This window comes from Lactuca sativa, chromosome 2, assembly GCF_002870075.4.
Source record: "Lactuca sativa cultivar Salinas chromosome 2, Lsat_Salinas_v11, whole genome shotgun sequence".
NCBI lineage: Eukaryota > Viridiplantae > Streptophyta > Magnoliopsida > Asterales > Asteraceae > Lactuca > Lactuca sativa.
The window spans coordinates 175,894,550-175,915,306 of NC_056624.2; the positions used below are offsets into that span (position 1 = coordinate 175,894,550).

Sequence of the window (20,757 nt, forward strand, 5' to 3'; positions counted from 1 at the left end):
ATGAAGAAAAAAATGCTAGATCTAGGATTTATACCTCTTGGAGCCACACAAAAGCTTAAGGTTTCCGACTTTATGGATTAAGACCTTATTTAAAAGTAGATCTGACGTTTCGACGTTAAGGTCTTAAGGGATTAAGCCTTATGCATGACAAAACGTCACTGGCCAGTACGATGGGCATAATCTAGTGGCACGCATGGTGTACTCACCAACTAGGCTTTTAAGCCTTGAGCTAATTTGGGTCATTACTGGGCCAAAATTCTTTTTGGGTTTAGGCCATTGTTAGGACATAAGTCTTTATGGATTTGGGTCACTTCTCGGCCTTTAGGTCTTTATGGATTTGGGTCACTTCTCGACCTTGGGCCATTTTGGGTTTGGGTCGAGATTAGTTAGGTCCAATAAGGGAAGGGTAAAATGGTCTTTCACCCTAGGAGTCGGGATTAAGGATTTAGATTTTGGTTTTTGATTATGGCCTATTTGTTAACTAGGATTTTATTATTTGTAGTTTAGTGTGAGGACGTTTCGGTTCATCAAGTCGAGTGTTATTTGTTTATCAACGGATCGAGGTGAGTCTCTTCACTGTACTCGTGGGTTGAAGGCACCAATGTCGGCCCACTAGATTATGTATGTAGGATGGTAGTTGTCTTTGTGACACTTACTGTTATGCCTGTATGTGCTTGATGTCTTTGTGACTCTTGTTGATATGATTGTATGCTTAGTTGTAGGGGTGGAACAGACCCGATACCAGTTGAAATATATCGAAGGGGGTGAAATAGATAGAATACCGGTTAAAAGAGGCTGAAGGGGGTGAAATAGACCCAATTATGTTTTGATTGTTATGTATATATGGTATCGGGTATTTTGGGGAAACTCGCTAAGATTTGTGCTTACAGTTTTATATTTATGGTTTCAGGTACTTCCAGTTCAGAAGGGAATGACCCCGCATGATCGCACCGCGTCCACCCATGTTTTCCGCACTTTTATGATTTTGGTAATTATACTATGATGGCCAATTTACTTTGACATATTTTTGGATGTTTTGACATAAATATTGTTGGTTTGGGTTAAATTAAAAATGAAATTTTTACCTATGATTTTTGGGATGTTACAAGTTAGTATTAAAGCCTTGGTTTGAGGGATTCGGACACACTTTCAGGTGTGTTTGAACTCAAACCAAGGAATAGATAATCTTTTTGGAAGAAAAAGAGTTTTCTAAATAAGCGTTTATAAAGAAAAGGGGTGTGATGCGTGTAATCAACCAAGCTCAAGTAAGTATTCCTAAAATACCCATACATGTTATTCTTTCAGTATATGCATATGTGTATAACATGATAGACTAGGGCTAAGGATCTGCTAAAAATTGCATATTAGGATGCTAAGAGAGATGCATCTATATGCCAGTTGTATGAACCCTTAGAACTGCATGCTAGTATGGATTTCAGCTGATTAGATAGAGTGGCTTGGTTAGGTAGTGTTCTAGTTTAGAACTTAATGCTCGAATGTTGTTTGCTTTGTGTATATAGGGACTCCAATAGTGTTGGCTAATTATTAAGTGAATACTTTAAATTACATGTTGGGGAGATTAAATAATTCTCGAAGGTTAGGTTTAACTCTATTACACAACTCTTGTTTAAGTCTAACTATTGTAGAGTGGGACATAGCAGTCGAAAATTATATGGTACCGAGAACATATAATTATATTTGTGAGATATTTAGAAGACATTGGAGGGGAGTCTCTTCTACAGCTGATAGCAGGGTGTAACATTCGGATGAGGTATTTTCAATTTTAAACCTAAGTATGCAAGAATATTGCATTTTGACCCTTGGGTTTGAGAAAGATTGTAGGAATGGCCATAGTGGCATTTTGGTGACTTTGGAAAAATGGGTAGTATGTTGGGCGTACGTTGTGCACGCTAAGCGTACTAGGGCAGACCCTAGTACGCTGGGCGTACACCGCATACATAGGGCATACGTGAGAAAACTTCAAACCCTAACTTTTAGGGTTTGGTCCATATATAAACATCATTATCACCTTATTTCTCATTCCCTTATCAGCCTCCATTTAAGAAAGCGTCCCTCTAGCAAACCCTAAGTGATAAGAGTTCATTTTGAGTGTATTTGTGTGCTTTGGTGGTGTTCTTGAAGAAGAAGTTGGTACAAGGACTTTGGAACTTGGAAGCAACTTGGATTTGGGATTCTCTCCTTGTTAGCAACCTCCAGGAGGTAAAAAGCTCATACTTTGATCACCCTATATTGTAGATCTAACCATTTCTTCACTTAGGGCACTTTTGGTCCCAAATATGGTGATTTTTGAGCATGGCATGCTCTTAACCAAATAATTCGTCCTTTCAGACCTTATGAAGGGTCTTAAGTCATAAAAATGTGGTCTTGATGCTTAGTTTTTCTCCATGCATGCTCTAGAAGATCTTAAGGCATTAAGAAGGATTTTGTGTATTAAGCACTTAATGGACATGCAAAGTCATAAAGTTGGAAACTTGATGACTTTAGTGGTATTTTGGACTTGGATTTGTAATTTGGACAGGAGAACTTAATGTATTAAGCTCTTATTAAGAATATGGAAATTTGAGCGTACGCCCTGCGTAAGCTAGAGTACGCACCATGTACGTAGTTAATCTCCTGACTACGATCAAAGCCCGAGTACGCCCCGCATACGAGCCCTTGGTTGACTCGGCTGGGTTGACTCGGTAGCCTTGTGGATTTTGACCAATTTTGACCAAGGGTATTTTAGGAAATGTTATTAATTTAGAATGGGAAATGTTTTAACATTTAAAATTTTGGGTTTAGCTGGTTGTCGGAGGGTGGAGTAGGAACTACGCCCAACTCCTCATGTTGCAAAGCTTATGCCCTAGGCTGGGCAATTACTGGGCAATATTTACTGTCGGATGATACCAATGCCCAGGAATGGCGTGTCTATGCTCATTCCCCAACTACGATGAGATTTCTTGTAGGAAAATCCGATGTTCAAGTTGTTGGTGACCTTCGCTATGTTGCGGCCCAGGCTTCTGCTCTGATGGTTGCAGCCGCCGAACGGGTCTGTTGCGTTGGGGTGACCGAACCGTGGCTGAGACCTTTGCGCAATAATATTGTAAACCTAAAGTAGGAACTCTAGGATGCAGAGGCTGAGCGTCGCATTCTCTTTGAACATAATTGTGTCGTGGCCTGCGAGAAAGCCATTCTGGAGGAGCATGTGCTCACTCTGGAGGGCCGAACTAAGCGCCTCATGGATCAAGTAAGCTTTCTGACCTGAGAAAAGAACATGCTAGCGAATAGATTGTCCCAGTGCCAACATCAACTGGCTCGAGCATGTGTTGATGGAGCCATTGCTTGGGGTGAATTGCAATGGGTGCTAGAGAAAGGAGTGGTTCGTGCAATTGATAGAGTCATTGAGAGCACTGAATTCGCCGAAGGGGTGTGTTTATGGGGATTGTGAAGCGCTTGGTTCGAGAAGGGGAGAAAACTGGGTGAGTGCTCCACGTCTTCTGGTAAATTTGAAGTTCCGGGTCCCGACCAAGTGGCGAGTAGAGCCAAGGAAGTCAACACTGCCCGTACGTCTTTTGTCAAGGCGGATTTTGCTTGCCTCTTCCGTTTAAGGGAGCTATATTATGATGGATTTCTCTAATTTTGTGGGAAGCAGAGCCCAGAAGGCTCTTCCTCAGACTTTGAGGGCTGATTTGTATGTGCCCTTTGTTGATTTTGAAATAGATGTGCCTTCCCAAACACTGTTTGCAAGGGAAGGGATTGTACATTTTGTCATGCAATTTCACGGAAGTGCGCTCTTCCTTTTATATTTGTTGTACATGCATGTATGTACATTTTGATTTGTCCTATAATAAATTCAAGTTATGGTTGTTCGACGTTTCTACTATGATTTGTTTTTTATATACTTTCCCTTGTTCTAGGGTTTACGTCGTATTGACTAGAGTGCCACAAACGTCGCATAGCTGCTATTACTAAGCTATGCTTCATTGATTCGTGAGTTCAGTCGGGCTTAATGTGTTAAGCCGCGAGATGTTAGCCACTACTGAGGGATGTACTGTATGTCTAGCTGCCAATACATAGGCTGAGATTGTCGCCTCGAGGCCTTATACTGTTGTATTATCAAGGGAAAGGTTATGAATGTTTTAGAACCCCTTTTTCTTGTGCCTTTAATTGTAATTTTTACATTCTCAGCTCTGAGATGTTATTGGCACATTGTAGGTAAAGATTGTGACTCTTTTAAGACCTACGGTTGCATTCTTGCATAGATTTTGCTCAAGTAGCGTAGGTGATCAACCATCGTTGCTACTTGGAAAATATGCACAACCTCTTTACTTTTTGCAATTTAAACATAATTCTGGAAGGCTCTTTCGAAATGTAAATTATAAAAGAGAGGATGCAAATTGATAGACACTTGGTGTCTAAGTGCTAGGGCGTATGCCCGACTTTCGCGTCAGCGCCGGGAGTATGGTTATCCTGTGCGGAGTTAGACCATGCTCCCCGTTGGGCAGTGACGTCCTTTACTCTTTTGCAATTTAAACAGAATTCTGGAAAGCTCTTTGGAAATGCAAATTGTATTAATCTTCTTTTTTTTTAAATGAGAGAAAGGACATAAGTTGATAGACACTTGCTATCTAAGTTCTAGGGCACGTGCCCGACTTTTGCGTCAGGGTCGGGAGTATGGTTATCCGGCGCAGAGTTAGACCATGCTCCCTATTGGGCAGTGACGTCCTTTCTTTACCTGATGTAGATGAGCCTTCATGGGTCGCGACTTCCTCTTGCTTCCCCTGGCGGGGTCCGGTGTGGGGGAACAATGTGTCGCTCTTCGTGCTCTGGGGTTGTTTCCGCCTTCCTTTCTCTTTGACCCGACGAGTACTGCGAACATGGAAGGCGCCTCCCTTTGGCTAGGTGAGAGTTCCATCTGTACGATTATGTACACCTACTCCTCCCCAAGTAGTGTGTTGAAATGTCGGAGGAGTCACTTTGCTTTCCGAAGGCCTTTGCCGGTGCTCTTCTTTGGGAAGACTTGCACGCCATAAGTGTTGGATTAGTGTCTAAGGCTGTAACTATATTTGGTAAGTACTTTACCTGGTTGTGCATGGTCCTTTTGGGTTGCCTTCACCATAGCAACTTGACAAGGTGATTTATATAGAGAGAAGAGATATTATTATTATCAATGTATTATAAGAATAATATGTTAAAGGAATAATAATATTATTTGATTGATATAATTCATAAATTAATTAGGAATTAATTTGGTGACTTAAAGAGATTAATTGAATAAAGGGGCATAAACTGTCAAATGTGTGATAGTTATGTTTTAGGCTATGAATCCTTATGGATATGGGAAGGGACGATTTTAAGGATATGGATATCTTAGAAATCGTCCAAGGCCTTATCTAGAAGGATCTTTGGATTGCTTTGAGGCTAAGTTATCCAATTAGGGTTAAAGGTGAAACCCTAGAAGCTCATAGTATAAATAGACCCTTAGGGTTGGAGAAATCGGATACTCTATGTTTGAGGAAACCCTAGAGCCGATTTCTCACCCCTCTCCCTCTCTCAAATCATCTTCTTGCTAGTAGGTGTTTGTAAGCCATTAGAGGAGTGACAATTATGACTCTAAGCTCCAAGGAAAAGAAGTTTTTAAGCAAGTAACTCAAGGTATTCTTCTAGATCTGATTTCATATGTTATGAATTGTTTGTTTACACTAGATCTATGATTCAAATTCTTGGATACAAAGCATTTTCAATTAGAGAAACCTAGATCCAAGCATTAGGGTTTACATGTGCACATAGGAAAGTTCTTATGGCTCAAACCCATCAATAAGGGACGACATTTTGCTCCTGTTGGTGGTATTTCTTGTGCTCACCCCCTATGTTTTGAGGAAATTTGGTTTACATTTACCATCATACAGGGTTTTCTCTGTATCTGAAGTTGCTCTTGTGTGAGGCCTAGCATGAGTGTCAAGTATTGGCCATACAGGTGCATTCACCTGTGGGCGAGCATTTCTTCGTCGTGTATTTCGCACTCTATGTGTTGGTTGAGCGATCATTGGATTAGTGTTAGTTTCTTCCTGTGGAGGATGGGTTGTGAGCCGACTAAACACGTCTCGCCATCTCTTCTTTAATTCTTGAGTCGACACTCGTGTTTCATCATATTTCCAACCAGGGGGTCTCAGTCTCGTGATTGTTGTCGTTTGGACACAATTGGGTTTCCTACCTTGCTTCTCGTTGAGCATTACACCTGTTGGCTGGGTTAGTCGCTATTATCGTGGTTGAGCCATCACTTGTGTTGAATTTAACGACGTCGTGGGTGGTAGAGGGGATTGCTTGCAACTGGAAAAACGTAGGGCGTCCTAAGAGAATGTTGTGTTCAGGTGTGCAATTGACAACCGAGAAATCGAGCACCCTTATTATCTCCTTTGCCTTGTCATGGCTAACCAGAGTGAACGGGAGTTTGACTGTTCCCGTCGGCCTGATGCGGTGACCAGTGAAACCAACTAGCGAGCCCTGGCGTGGTGGTTGGAGGTACTCTTTCCACTCAACGGGTAGTTGGCTAAGGCATTGCTCGTAGATCACATTGACTCGGCTCCCATTGTCAATGTAAACTTGTTCAACACGGTGTCGACTAATGAAACCGGTGATGTGCAATGGATCGTTGGGATCCCAATTCTCCGGCCTTGGTTCATTCATCGAGAATGCTATGTTGAGGACATTTTGGTGGTATGACCTTGCATCGGGATATCGGATTTGGCGGTTGGTGCATGAGCGAGGCTCTGTGATGCTGAGTATCTCGACCCTTTTTTCTCGGTCTTTTCCTCCATCCCTTTGATTTTAGGGTTGATGCTTATCCTCGTCGAATTTTGCCCTGAGGTCTTTTTCTATATCGACAATGTTTCCTACTAGTTGCTTTTCATCAATCTCTCTCTTTAGCACTGTACAGTCACTTGTATCGTGAGTTTTGCTTTTATGGTACTCATAGAACTTGGGTTTTTCTTTGTTTTCTTTGGCTGGGCTTTGTTGATTGCGTGAACGCCGGTATGACCGCTTTTGTTTTCGTCCTTGTAGAACGGTCTGTACCATCTAGACATATGTCGGGGGTGACGATTGTACAGTTGTTGGTTGCCATCCTGCCTTCCTTAGTGGGCCAAGACTGGCCACGGCACTACCTCCTCCTGCTTTTCATATGCATTGGCTATAACTTTGATATTGGTCTCTTTTCGCTCCTCTCCTTCGATTTGCCTCATGTATTTTTCAACACGGTACTTGATTTCATCATGAGATTGGGGAATGGTTCCCTGCATCTTCTTTGATAGGGGCCCTGGGAGTAAACCTTGGGCAAAAGTTCCTGTTACCAGGAACTCTTCGTGTCCTGGAACATTCAGTGTTGCCAACGTGAACCGGTCATAATATTCACAGATTGATTCCCCCTCTTTCTGCTTGCATGCCATTACAAAGTTAACATCCCCCTTGCTTTTCCTTAATTGCATGAAATTATTGAGGAAAAGGTATTTCAGTTGTTCAAAGATGGAGATGCTACCTAGCCTCAGAGATTTGAACCACTTGTCAGCGTTGCTAGTGAGGGTGCAAGGAAAATAAGTGCAAGTGAAGCGACGATCCATCTTGAGGGAGGTCATCGTCCATTCATAATTGTCAATGTGGTCGTATGGATCTGTGGTACTGTCGTATTTGGGCATGTGTGGGATCATCGTTGTGTGTGGGATCTCGTACTGCAGCAGCTCGTGACTGAAATTAGAGCTGGCGCTTCACATGGGATTGTCCATGTATGAGGACAACTTCCCGCTGTAAGCCATGTGTTGTTGTATTTGGTACGGGCTTGCATACATCTGGCTATGCATAGTCGCCAACGATATATATGATTGATACGGGGGTAAGTCTGGTATTGACCCGAATTGCTGCATGTTGTGTTGCCCTATTGGGGGAAACCAGAAACTTGTATGAGTACCTTCCTGCGTATTGTTGCGCATTCGGGTTGAATGACTGCTACAAGGGGATTGACTTCGGATTTAACTGGGAATTGGACGTCGGATCTGAAAGAACTGGATCCCTGACCCTCCAGGTTTTGCGTGCTTGCAACTTGTGGTTGAGTCGGTATATGGATGAAACCTGGGATCTGCTGTTGTGGTGCATAGAGCGACATATGTGGCAAGCCTGCCATGGTGGTATGTGGGTAAACCATGGAGGAAATATGTAATTGTGGTTGGATGGTGTGGGGGATCCAAGTCCCAGTGTTGGAGGTGTGCGGGAGAGGCTGTTGTTGTGGGACAGGGGTCCCTGTTGGTTGTGTTGCAACGATTTGCAGAGTTGCAGTTACGATTGCAACTTGTGGATTGGGTCGGTTGTAGGGCGCCATAGATTGGCCGCAGGGATTGCATTCATCACTACTGTGGAGCTCGGTGGAGTTTGTGAAACTGGTGTGAGGTTTGATGTGTGTTCTTCCTGAATAGAAGGTTGTCCTCCCTCTAGTGACTGCATCAGACGCAACAGACTTTTCTCCAATATTTCGGACACTATTGGGATTTCACCTGCCATTGTTGCTTTGTGGATTTGTTTCATGAGTGTATCGTTCTAGAGATACACCCGGATGGCGCAAAATGTTGTGATATGTTGGAGACAGTAGAGTTGAGATTGTCAGTGGGCTTGGTGTAGTTGACCTCTCCTGATATCACAGTACAAAAATGGAAAATAGATCATTAGTCGATGTCCGGGAGGGGTTCCCGGGACGAATGTCCGACGATCTAGTTAGTGTTTTTTCTTAGAGAAAAGAAAGAATATTCAGTGGAAAGAGAGCCCCCTTCTTCACGAGGAAGAATGATCCTTTTATACTTGGTTCTAGAGGCTTGTGGACCTCAACTAATCTGTTGGTCATTCCTTCGTGGGGCGTGATGTGGCAGACTCCTACTGGAAGATCCTTCGTCACGTCCTTTTTGCATTTTCTCCTCATTGGCTAGAGGAAGATCTTCCAGTTATTACGGAGATCGTGGCTATCATCTGACGTGCACGTAGGACGCCCTAAATGGGCTCACGTTCGTCGTGATGTTATCCTTGGGTGAGGAGATTATAGCGATGCTCTGCACCATAACTGTCACACCTATGCCTTTCGTGCTGGTGAAAGCCCGACTTTGGCCTCAGACTTGGTCCGACTGAATTCAGCTCAGGCCAAGGCCAGTACTTGTTTTGACTTCTCTTTTTGACGTTCCCTCTAAAGGGTACGTTAACACCCGGTAAGATCATATCGGAGGTAGGGTCCATTTGGTATACTGTGTATACTGTTTGGAAATCCCACTTTAAACGTCTCACTAAATCTAACCTAGACATCACCCCCATAAGTAGATCAATAAATAATATGACATGGAATTACTGACAAATCTTATTTATAAATTCATAACAACAACTATTAATATAAATATAAGTTACACTCTAAATAAAGTAAACGTAGTTTAACTTACAGAGTTTCTAGCAAAAACCGGAAAATTACGCAGGTGAAAGCTCTATCTCTCAGATGCTCCAAGGCCTCGCTAAAGTAGCTAGAAATTAGAAAGTAAAGGGGCTAGGGGTACGAGAGAGTTCAAAAGGATTCTGAGAGAAAGTGGTAAAGAAACGAGCTGAAAAAATGAAGTTTATATAGGGTTGGAAAGGGGGGGAGGCACTGCCTTCCTTGTCTAGGCGCGAAACACCTCTGGTCAGGGTGTTGACGTGGCTTCATTCGGATGCTGACACATGGCGGATTTTGGGTGGGGTTGCGTCGGCTGTTAGAAGCACGCCGCGCTTCTTGTCTACGCACGTGAAACTTTATTTTTTTTCAAAAATTCATATATTTTTCATACGAGCTCCGTTTTTGGTGTTCTTTATATCCACGCATAGCTATCGACGACTACTATAACTTTCATTTAGACTCCGTCGGGTAATTCTCACTTTATTTTAAAGTTATATTTTTAACAAACTTAGATTGTTAAAGTCCGTATAAAAATCATAATTATCCCATACGATATTCGTTCTCGACTGTCTTTATATCGATGGAATCATATCGACAAGATCTTCGACTCTGGTTTAGATTGTTTTCCTAACAATCGATCAATTTGAATTTTGGTTTATGTGTCGTACACTGCTAAGCTGAAACTTCGAAAAATCATAACTTCTTCATATGAAGTCAGATTTGGACGGTCTCTATATGCCGAGTTCACTTTTACAATAGCTACGACTATTGTTTAGATTACTTTAGTTAATAATCAACTTATCTCCAATTTACTATTTACGATGCGCATAACCGTGTCGGTTTAATTACAAAACTACAAAGAAACATAATTTCTTTATACGAATTCGGATTTAAGCATTCCTTATATGTAAGTAATCCTTGTCGCATCTATTATAACTTTGGTTAAAGTTATTTATCCTAAATAATATTTTATCAAGATTATCTATTTATCGCTCGTACGACGACTAATTATTACTTATTATATCTTAAATGTCCAACCTAAATCTACGAACATTATAGTAGTTTGATCACGAAAACGATGAATAACATGGGTCAAGGGGAGCATTCCCCTTGTAAGGCTTGCGCGGTGTCGATGCAGGGTTTAGGGGCAATGCTTCTTTCATAACCACTAGACGATATTTTTATCAATAATTTCATACTCATAAATTTAGGACCAAAAAAGCCCTACACAAATTTAATGATTGACTTTCCACTACATGCTACACTGAAATTACATTAAATTTTATAATCTTCCATGTCAAAATAATGTCTAACAACTTTTGGCAGATACTAAAAGATTGATAAAAAAAATTATCTTTCTCCATTGTTCCATCTTTTTGGGTGTGATAGGAAATGTATTTCTTTTTATCTCATTGACATCACTCTCACATTAAACAACGTGTAACATGATTTTTCATACATAACAACAAAACATAAATGAGTAAGTATCCTTATCCTCGTTAGCCAAATGGACCAATTTGCTAGGTTTGCTGATAGGAGCCAAATTCAAGATTGGCAAATCTCCTTAGAAAGATAGATTGATAGACAAATCTAAAACAACTCTTTTTGCTTAATTACTTCAAATGTGAACTTACAATTTAAAGATACAATCACCTAGTGCTAAATTATAATTAATGAAACATGCATGCATAACAAAAATTGGGTTCCTAATAAAATGCAATTACTCTTTGACTAAATAAAGAAACATGGCTACTAAGTAAAGAAGTTTGTATTAATACGTCCACCCTGAAAATGGCATTGTCCTCAAGTTCGTGGTCATATTGTGCTATGGAAGTCCACGGTGGGTCGGTCTTCGATTGAAGAATGAGAAATTTTGGTGGGTTGCATTGGTGACCCGGTTGGTATTTTGCGGGACAGTTGTACCAAAACCTTTAGCTCATCGTTTTTGCATCTCGGTGGGGCTTAACCACTTGATCGAAAGTGTTGAAGGAGCGGGAAATCACGGAGTTTCGTTTGTGGAGGTTCGATGGAACCATCGGAATGCGCAAGTTGAGCATAGAGTTTGTCTTCAATGAGCTTCACAAGTCTGTAAGCTTGATGAAGGGTGGTGGGTTTATGAAGTACGATTTTGTTTTTGAATGTCACCGCGAAGGCCGGATAAGAAGCAATTCAACAATGCTTATGGGGTGAGTCCGACAACACAATTGCTAGTCATATCAAAATCGGCTTGGTAGGCAGAAACAGTGGAAATTTGCATAAGCTTGAAGAGTTTCGTTTGATGATTCTCATACGTGGATGGGCCAAAACGCAATTCCAATGCTCGAGAAAATTCTGGCTATGTACCAAGCATTTGGTTATGAGCCACATGATTGTACCAACTTAAAGCTTCTCCAGTAAAATAAAAAAATGGATGTGAGAGTCGTTGTGGTGGTAAAATTGCATAGTACTCAAAATAGTTGGTCACTTGGAACAACAGTCAAGTGGCTTGGTACCATCAAAGTGGGGAAGATTTTTTTGGCAGTCTTGGTTGTTGTTGTGGCGGTGGTGGCGACGACCCCAGGGGGTGGTTGTTTTGTTGATTGGTGAGGAACCGGATGAGGTCAGCCATGTGCTTGGAGATGACCTCCATGTGGTTTGTAGTTGTTGTGGCGAGATGGACGAGAACTAGGAGTTGATCTTGTATGGGGAGGGGTCCTTCAAGATTGTTTTCTTGTTTAGGAGGCATGGTAAGAAAATGAAAGCAACAAATGATAGGAGCCAAATTCGAGATTGGCAAATCTTCTTAGAAAGATAGATTGATAGACAAAACTGAAACAACTTTTCTGTGTAATTACTTCAAACATGAACTTACAATTTAAAGATGCATTCACCTAGTGCTAAACTAGAATTAAGGAAACATGCATGCATAATGAAAAGTGGGTTCCTAATAAAATACAACTACTTTTTAACTAATTAAAAGAAACATGGCTACTAAGTAAAGGAGTTTGTATCATTTGCCATCAACCAGAGATGAGAAAAAATAATTATAATCCGAAACCGATTCGAAAATGAAACCGGTTTGAATGAAATCAAATATGTTTAAAACCTATCTGACAGTTTGGACGGATTTGGCGTTCTAGCCATTGAAATCAATTTGGGAACAATTTGACATGAACCGGTCTCTGAATCTGGTTTTGAAACTGTTTTTTCGAGGTTTCCTAATGAAGCTATATATTATGGGGAGTAGGGGTGTAAACGAGCCGAGCCGAGCCCGAGCCTAACCAAGCTCGAGCTCGGCTCATTTAATTTGAAGAAGCTCGAGCTCGATTCGTGCCTTAAAATGAAGCTCGAGCTCGGCTCGTGAACAATTTAGTGAGCTCGCGAGCCTAAAAAAGCTTAAACGAGCCTCTCTCTCTCTCTCTCTCTCTATATATATATATATATATATATATATATATATATACTCTCTCTCTCTCACACACACACACACACATATATATATATATATATATATATATATATATATATATATATATATATATATATACGATATAGATCCGGTAAGAAATTTTTTTTGGTAGGAAGGTAAGAAGTTTTTTTTCTACATATTTTTGTGACGAACAAAAGAAATGAATCAGTAGATGAATTAAAAATAACATGATTCACCAAAAAAAAATCTCAAAAAAACACACCGATGATTCATTTATACAATGATTTCATTGTTATTCACTAAAATTGTCATAAAGGTGAATTTTTTCTTAATTTACTTAAAAATGAATCATTAAGATGTTTTTTTGGGAATTTTTTCTTGTGAATCATCTTACCTTTGAATTATCTAATGATTCATTTTGTATGTTCGCTAAAAAAATATGCAGAAAAAAAACTTCTTACATTTCTACCAAAATTTTCCTTCTTATTTGATCTTGACTCTCTCTCTCTCTCTCTCTCTCTCTCTATATATATATATATATATATATATATATATATATATATATATATAGGCTCGTTTAGGCTCATTTAGGCTCGCGAGCCCACCAGCTGAAGCTCGGCTCGAGCTTGTTTAATAAACGAGCCTCATATTTGGGCTCGAGCTCGGCTCGGGCTCGTTTAATTCGATCTTGAGTCGAGCTTTTAACGAGTTGATCCTGAGTAGCTCGGCTCACTTACACCCCTAATGGGGAGTCTTCACAACACATACATTTTTTATGGCTTATAGAGAAAGTAAACAAGAAAGACTAAAGTACATGGTCATGGAGACATGGTCTTAACAAAAGCATGGTTGTATTCATACATTACAAGATGTTGTCATGATTTTGTACCGATGGACAAAAAGAAAAAGATAGTCTGGTTATGTATTTATACTGACAAATAAAATAACACACAAGGCTATAGGTGGAGCTCCTTTATTCTACATGAAGCAACCTCCGAAAGTTGTTACCAAACTATTGTACAAAGCAATCTCCAAAAATGGATGTTGAATTCTCATACTTTGGTGCACCCAAACCAACAAGAAAAGAACACTTGTACATTGATATTGTTGATGATCCTCGTGAAGTAGCTCATGTATCGGTTCAAGTTCTCAGGTTTCTCAGACAACTAACAAACAACAAAAATCCTGCTTCATAACCTTCATTGTTCGACTTTTTGTTGTTTTTCTTTCCAAACTGGTTTTTCCTTGTCCAATCTAATCCGATTCAACATATTTTCGATTTAAACCTGTTTGAATTCCATCTAGTTTCAGACTCAATCCGATTTTGACTTCGTTGACCCAAACTAAACCAAAACCGATCCGGTTTCTTGAAAAACGTGGTTTGTACACCTATACAATCAACTAATTATTAATATTATGTTTTTTCTAAAGGTCAATCCAACAATACAACCCGTTGGTTCGGTCTCAATCTTTATGCATCAGGTTAACGGGTCGAGTTGGTTCGGATAATAAAATATTAGGATATTTTATTTTAATAAAAAAATGAATTTAAAGAAAATCTAAAATCCCCTCATGTGAATGTGATGTGGCCACTAAGACCAGACCACTAAGATGATCGGTTGAGAGAGCATTTGTTGATGATGAATCAAATGGGCTTCCTTACTTCACTGGATTTGATTGAATGGTGCGATTTGGCGGTGGCAGGAGTAGCACATGTACAATGACTCCCCACGCTCTTTCTTCTTCATCTTAACCTTAACCTTAACCCACTCCTTCCTTTTCCTCTTCCTCTTCCTCTTCTTCTCCGTACGCTTTCTCCTCCCTTCCTCCCCGGTGGTCGCCGCTGCTGCCTACTTCGACCAGCCCTGCCCTTTCTTTTTCCCCAGTCCAGGAGCATCTGTCGACGACTTCTCCGCTTCATCCGTTCAACAGATCGTCGATCACTGCCTCTACGATACCATCAACCGCTCCAGACCTGTGAACAACATGTCCAAATCTCGCGTCTACGCTGATGTCAACGTTGTTCGCCCTAGGGAATACTGGGATTACGAAGCACTTACTGTTCAGTGGGGGTAATCTAACTAAACCCTAGATTTTACTTTAATTGTTGTGATTTATCTCATGATTTGAATGAATAGACAAAATAATTCGATTCATGTGTAGCTACTTGGCTTAATTTGATATTGAATTCGTTTCAAATTGGAACTAGGGTTGAGATTTGCTTACAGTTACAGCTTTGTTTTGCATTTTCTCAAAATCACACATGGATAAGTTTCTTTCAAAATGCATTTGCTACCGTTTTCCATATAGGCATACATGTTATTTGTTGAACATGGAGATGGACTCATTTGTTATCGGTGAACATGGTATCTTTCCCATGACTTCAATGGAGAATTCCTGATCATGTCTTGTATTGTTACATAATAAACAGCTTCACATTTTTGGAATTGGAGGGCTTATGTACATACAGGGACAGTGTCAGGGATATACATTAATTAGCCAAATACTGATACATCAACAAAGTGCCTGTTTGTTCCATTTGCTAAACTTTTGTAGACTAATTTCATGCATATCACAGAAATTAGGGAATTTAGGTTATGATAGAAATTGAGCTCAAATCCTGATACTTTTATGTTGGTTTTCAGTGATCAGGATGACTATGAGGTTGTTCGAAAAGTTGGAAGGGGAAAATACAGTGAAGTGTTCGAGGGCATAAATGTCAACAGCAACGAGAAGTGTGTGATCAAGATTCTGAAGCCTGTGAAAAAGAAGAAAGTAAGCTTTTTCTTTTCAATCTTCACACTCCCAAATGAAGTAATAAACTATTAACAAAGAAAGTGATGATCTTTATGTGCAACAGATAAAAAGGGAGATAAAAATACTTCAGAATCTTTGTGGAGGCCCAAATGTGATAAAACTCCTTGATATAGTGAGAGATCAACACTCAAAAACTCCAAGCTTGATATTTGAGTATGTCAACAGCACAGACTTCAAGGTTCTGTATCCAACATTAACAGACTATGATATTCGATATTACATCTATGAGCTTCTGAAGGTAAGTTTATCTTTGTGATGGGATTTGGTGAGAAGGGTAAAATGGTAAAAATTCTGAAGTTGGTGCTAGTTTCTTATGTGGGGTTGCAGGCATTGGATTATTGTCACTCACAAGGAATCATGCACAGAGATGTGAAGCCTCATAATGTGATGATTGATCATGAATTGAGAAAACTCAGATTGATTGATTGGGGCCTTGCTGAATTTTATCATCCTGGAAAAGAATACAATGTTCGTGTAGCTTCCAGGTATATATTTTATTTAATAATTTTAGATTTTACATTTAATCATTTTGAAATTTTTTATTTTATGTTGTTCATTACATAGATACTTTAAAGGGCCTGAGCTTCTGGTTGATCTGCAAGACTATGACTATTCTTTAGACATGTGGAGCCTCGGTTGCATGTTTGCTGGAATGGTATATTATACTGCTGACGTGGCTTTTTTTTTTTTTTTAATTTTTTTATAAATCCAGCTCAGCAATTTAACTTTTGATGCAGATATTTCGCAAGGAACCTTTCTTTTATGGGCATGACAATCAGGATCAGCTTGTCAAAATTGCTAGGGTAATGTTTTTTTAAAAAAAAAAAAAAAAAGTTAATGAAAGAATTTATTAGTAGTTTGATGATTTGAAATTTGTGAATATGTATAGGTGCTTGGGACTGATGAATTAAATGCATATTTGAACAAATATCAGTTGGAACTTGAACCTCAACTTGAAGCTCTTGTTGGAAGGTAATATTTAATTTTTAAAAAAATTTAAAATATATAATATTAAGATTTAATATATACTAAAGTATTATATTATTTTGTCATCAGGCACAGCAGGAAACCATGGTCTAAATTTATGAATGCAGATAATCAGCATTTAGTATCTCCAGAGGTAATCAATTTAATAAATTAATTATTGGTTACTAAAACTAAATATAATTTTTTTATTTTTTAATTTCAGGCAATTGATTTTCTGGATAAACTCCTTCGCTATGATCATCAGGATAGGCTCACAGCAAAAGAAGCAATGGTAATGTTACTTTTTTTTTTTTTTTTTTTTTTTAATTTTATATATATATATATATATATATATATATATATATATATATATATATATATATATATATATATATCAAGTGTTTATTTAAAAAACGTAATTTTATAAAATCATGAGTAAATATAACAAAAGTATATATGATTTTTTTTTTTTTTGGAATAGGCGCATCCTTATTTCATGCAAGTGAGGGCTGCAGAAAACAGCAGGATGCGGACACAGTAAGTGTGTGTATGTTGGGTTGAATGAATGTGTTTAAATGATTATTATTATTATTATTATTATGATTATGATTATGATCCTAAAAATAATAATACTGTTTTGCTTGTGTTGTTTTTTTCACTAATTAATTTAAAACACATGACATGGTGATGAATTGAATGTTGGTTTGGTGGAGTCATTTTTATTAGTGTTTAAATAAACTCAAGTCGTTTTTATGGACATGTTGTGCTTATTTTGTTATTTTTTTTCTTTTAGAAAACGAGGCATGAGGTTTTAATCATAAAAAACCCAAGTTTTTTAAATGAATGGTTTTGATTCATGTTTGGAGCTTCTTTGTGCATTAACCTTGAAAATTGTTCATTTTGATATACTTTCTTTATGTTTATTTTACTTATGATAGATTTCCAATAAAGCTATATACGTAACAAAGAAAATTGGTTCACTAAGAGAATAATTAGGTATAGCCAAAACAAATTATATCAGCATGATATAATTTGTTCATTACTGCTATATAGGCTTTTTTTGTTTATTTTTAAAAAAAAAAAATTTTAAGTGTTATATTTGTATTCTATTTTTTATAAACCCAATCACATAGTTATAGCCAATAGTGGGTTTTGTAAGTAAGAAATTCAATGCGCCTTTAATTTTGTCATGCATATTTGTTGGAGCCAAAAATCATCACATTATGCCCACATAAAAAATGAGAGTCATTATCACAACATCCAAAGTAAGATTTTTTGTACTAGGAATGATCATAGTATCAATACACGTACACAACCTGCTGACAAAAATACAACAACGAATAACAAGATCCCACGAACTACCAATACTTGACCAAAATTGTTCTGCTACATCTCAAGTAAAGAACAAATGATGCACATCCATAGTATGATTCTATACACATAATATACTCTAGATCAATGCCTTTATTGACGAAATTAGAATGGGTTGTAGTTCGTTTATTAAAACTAGCCAAACAAGAGTATTAATCTTTTATGAAATAAATATAATTCCATTCAGTGCAGTCATTCCCCGCTCCCAAATAACCCTCGTCAATATAAAAACTTCATAAATATCAAAATTCCAAACCTATTTGTATGTTTGATCTGAAGGCACAAATGGACCCAATAGTTGTGTCAAATCCAAGAATTGTGGACTCTCGCTCCCTTCATCAACCTTGGTTGGACTATCAACCTCCAAGTAAACTTTTATTTTGTGTGTAAATCTCAAGTAGATATAAGGCATGTTTGATTTGGGTTTGACTAGTTGTCAGGTGTTTTTATATGACCCGATCCGGTCAACTTGGTAAGCTTGTTTGATATCATCGTTTATGTAACGATCTGTAATTTTCATAAGACATTTAACATCGTACAACATGTCTAATGAGTTATAAAATAACTAAATACACATAAAAACAATCTCTTATCTCGCATACTTCACATCTCTAACTAGTCACATAAGTAATTGTATTGATCCTCTCGAATGATCACATATCTCTACTATTACCAACACACAAGGAATTAGACTCTCTCATCTACGAGTCTTATCTACACAGTTTCCATGCAACATCTAACAACAATCTTTATCTGGATCCCTTGTGGGTCTCTTATCTTAGATTTCTCTTTCACAATCTTATATTCTTATCTCTTAATTTTTACCATATATGTGCACATAATGACATAAAACAACGGTTCATCAAATAATCTCATTTGATAATATCAGAACCATAACATCATTTCATCAAAACATGTCACTAGTTAACAAGAACATATTCTACTTTCATGCATTCATGCATACATACTTTAGCATTCAATCTATCTTACTAAATCACACTCTAAAGGAAAATTATAACTCACCTCTTGAAGCGGAATAACAACCTACTTCCAACTTCTCCAAATCTTCTTTTGGAGGACTCCAACTCCTTTGCCATAACCTATGTCATTCACACATATTAATCCATTTACATATGTCTTAAATCATTAAGACCTTAATATAGATTTTAGCAAAAAAAACTCACAGTTTAGGTAAAACTCCACTGAAATTTTTTATATTTCCACAGATTTCTTATGTAAATTGACAATTATGCCCCTCCTTTATAAAAAAAAATGGACCCTACTTAGTTTATCTCCCTTTCGTCTCCATCTCCTTCTCTTTCCTGTCATACCACCAAAAAAACCCAGGAAAACTCAATGGCCTAATAAATAACTAAGGTTTACTTCAATCCAACTCCTTAATATATAGGTTCATTTATCTCCCTTCCATCTCTTCTCTTACCAAGGTACCATCAAGATGCACAGTAACCGGAAAAACTCTAAACACGAACCAGATATTTGCCGGAGAAAAACCACGTTCGCCGGAGAAGGCCGTCTATAAAGCAATTTCTAGATGCAAAAAACACCATTACATAGCACATATGAAAATCCGTTGCAGGTGGGCAAAATCAAGTCGTTAAAATCAAGAAAAAATGCACCATTACATAGCACAAACTGATTTTCTTTTCGAAATTTTTTTGGCTTCTTTGACTTTCTTGCCGGAATGTGAAGTACGTGTGTTTCTTGAAGTGGGTTTCACAGGTTTTGTTAATAACATGAGAGTTCAAACTCTAAACCAGGTGACAAATGAAACATACACAGTAAATCACTTACCTTTTACTTGGCTGAAGATTGCACCACCAAAGAAGCAGCAGCGTGTTTAATCAGAACATGTTGTTGATTAGTGAAGAAGGGATTAGCGGTACAATTAGGGGCCTGAACTACGAGCTCTTGATCTAGGGTATTCAAACCCTCGTGATTTCTTGTTCAAAACACGTTGCAGACTGCATCAGGAGAAGGTTTAGGGATATAATATGATAATATCGTACAGAGACAAAAGGTGGTCAGGTTTGAGTCCGGGAAGAACCATCGGAGAAGAGAGGGAAACTCGTGATTTGTGAAGACAATATTCACGGTATTTTAGGGATACAACTATCACACAGATTTGATTTTCTGATCTCTACTAAATGAAGGGTATAATAGACAATTACCTTTAAAAATATGTGGATGCATAAAAAACAACCGTGGAAATATCAGCTCTAGGGATGAGCATATGGACCGGGGAACCGGCCGGAACCGGTACCGGAACCGGAACCGGCACCGGAACCGGAACCCGATGGAACCGGTCGGGCCGGGACCGGGACGTTATTTTTATGGATTTTTGGAACCGGGAACCGGTAGGAACCGGAACCGATTTAACCGGAACCGGTAGAACCGGCAAAAACCGGTAGAACCTGCAAAAACCGGAACCGTATGATGCTATTTTTCAAGGAACGGTTCCAACATTTGAAGACACAACAAGAACCGGTAGAACCGTCGGGCCGGTTCGGTTCTTGATTTTGGCCGAAGCCGGTTCCCCGGTCCGGTCCGGTTCGGGCCGGTTCCGGCCGGTTCGGTCCTTTTGCTCATCCCTAATCAGCTCCCTTATCAAAATGCTCAAAAGAAGCTTCTTAACACTAAATCTAATATGCTCTTAACACATAAACACTATTTCATGATTTTCCATTTATATGGTTTCAAACCCTAATAATTAAAACATGGATTT

General features: G+C 38.6%; 1 protein-coding gene and 1 long non-coding RNA gene across 4 annotated transcripts; one reads left to right on the forward strand and one right to left on the reverse strand.

The window, feature by feature from the left end:
- Positions 1 to 14,459: 14,459 nt before the first annotated feature.
- On the forward strand, positions 14,460 to 17,335 carry LOC111902765 (casein kinase II subunit alpha-2). Its single transcript, XM_052768514.1, has 10 exons — positions 14,460 to 14,932; positions 15,506 to 15,635; positions 15,721 to 15,915; positions 16,005 to 16,162; positions 16,242 to 16,332; positions 16,415 to 16,480; positions 16,567 to 16,649; positions 16,734 to 16,797; positions 16,867 to 16,935; positions 17,125 to 17,335. Exons 1-10 carry the CDS (start codon positions 14,574 to 14,576, stop codon positions 17,182 to 17,184), a joined length of 1,275 nt encoding a protein of 424 aa, XP_052624474.1. The 5' UTR covers positions 14,460 to 14,573; the 3' UTR covers positions 17,185 to 17,335.
- Positions 17,336 to 17,888: 553 nt separating this feature from the next.
- Positions 17,889 to 20,505, reverse strand: LOC111902766 (uncharacterized). 3 transcript variants are annotated; one of them, XR_002853958.3, is made up of 3 exons: positions 19,199 to 20,210; positions 19,038 to 19,114; positions 17,889 to 18,521 (listed from the first exon to the last, which is right to left on the reverse strand). It is a non-coding gene; the product is annotated as an uncharacterized LOC111902766 (long non-coding RNA). The 3 variants fall into 3 exon arrangements; XR_008230306.1 differs by lacking the exon at positions 17,889 to 18,521 and having other exon boundaries at positions 18,862 to 19,114; positions 19,199 to 19,562; positions 19,827 to 20,208; XR_006188304.2 differs by lacking the exon at positions 17,889 to 18,521 and having other exon boundaries at positions 18,862 to 19,114; positions 19,199 to 20,505.
- Between the last annotated feature and the right edge of the window lie 252 nt (positions 20,506 to 20,757).

What these genes read in the sequence shown, in the direction of transcription:
- LOC111902765 (XM_052768514.1), top strand. Translation starts at nt 14,574, where the DNA reads ATGTACAATGACTCCCCACGCTCTTTCTTCTTCATCTTAACCTTAACC. An exon ending in AGCTTGTCAAAATTGCTAGG is followed by an intron (nt 16,481 to 16,566) that starts GTAATGTTTTTT and finishes GAATATGTATAG; the next exon opens with GTGCTTGGGACTGATGAATT. An exon ending in AGCATTTAGTATCTCCAGAG is followed by an intron (nt 16,798 to 16,866) that starts GTAATCAATTTA and finishes TTTTAATTTCAG; the next exon opens with GCAATTGATTTTCTGGATAA.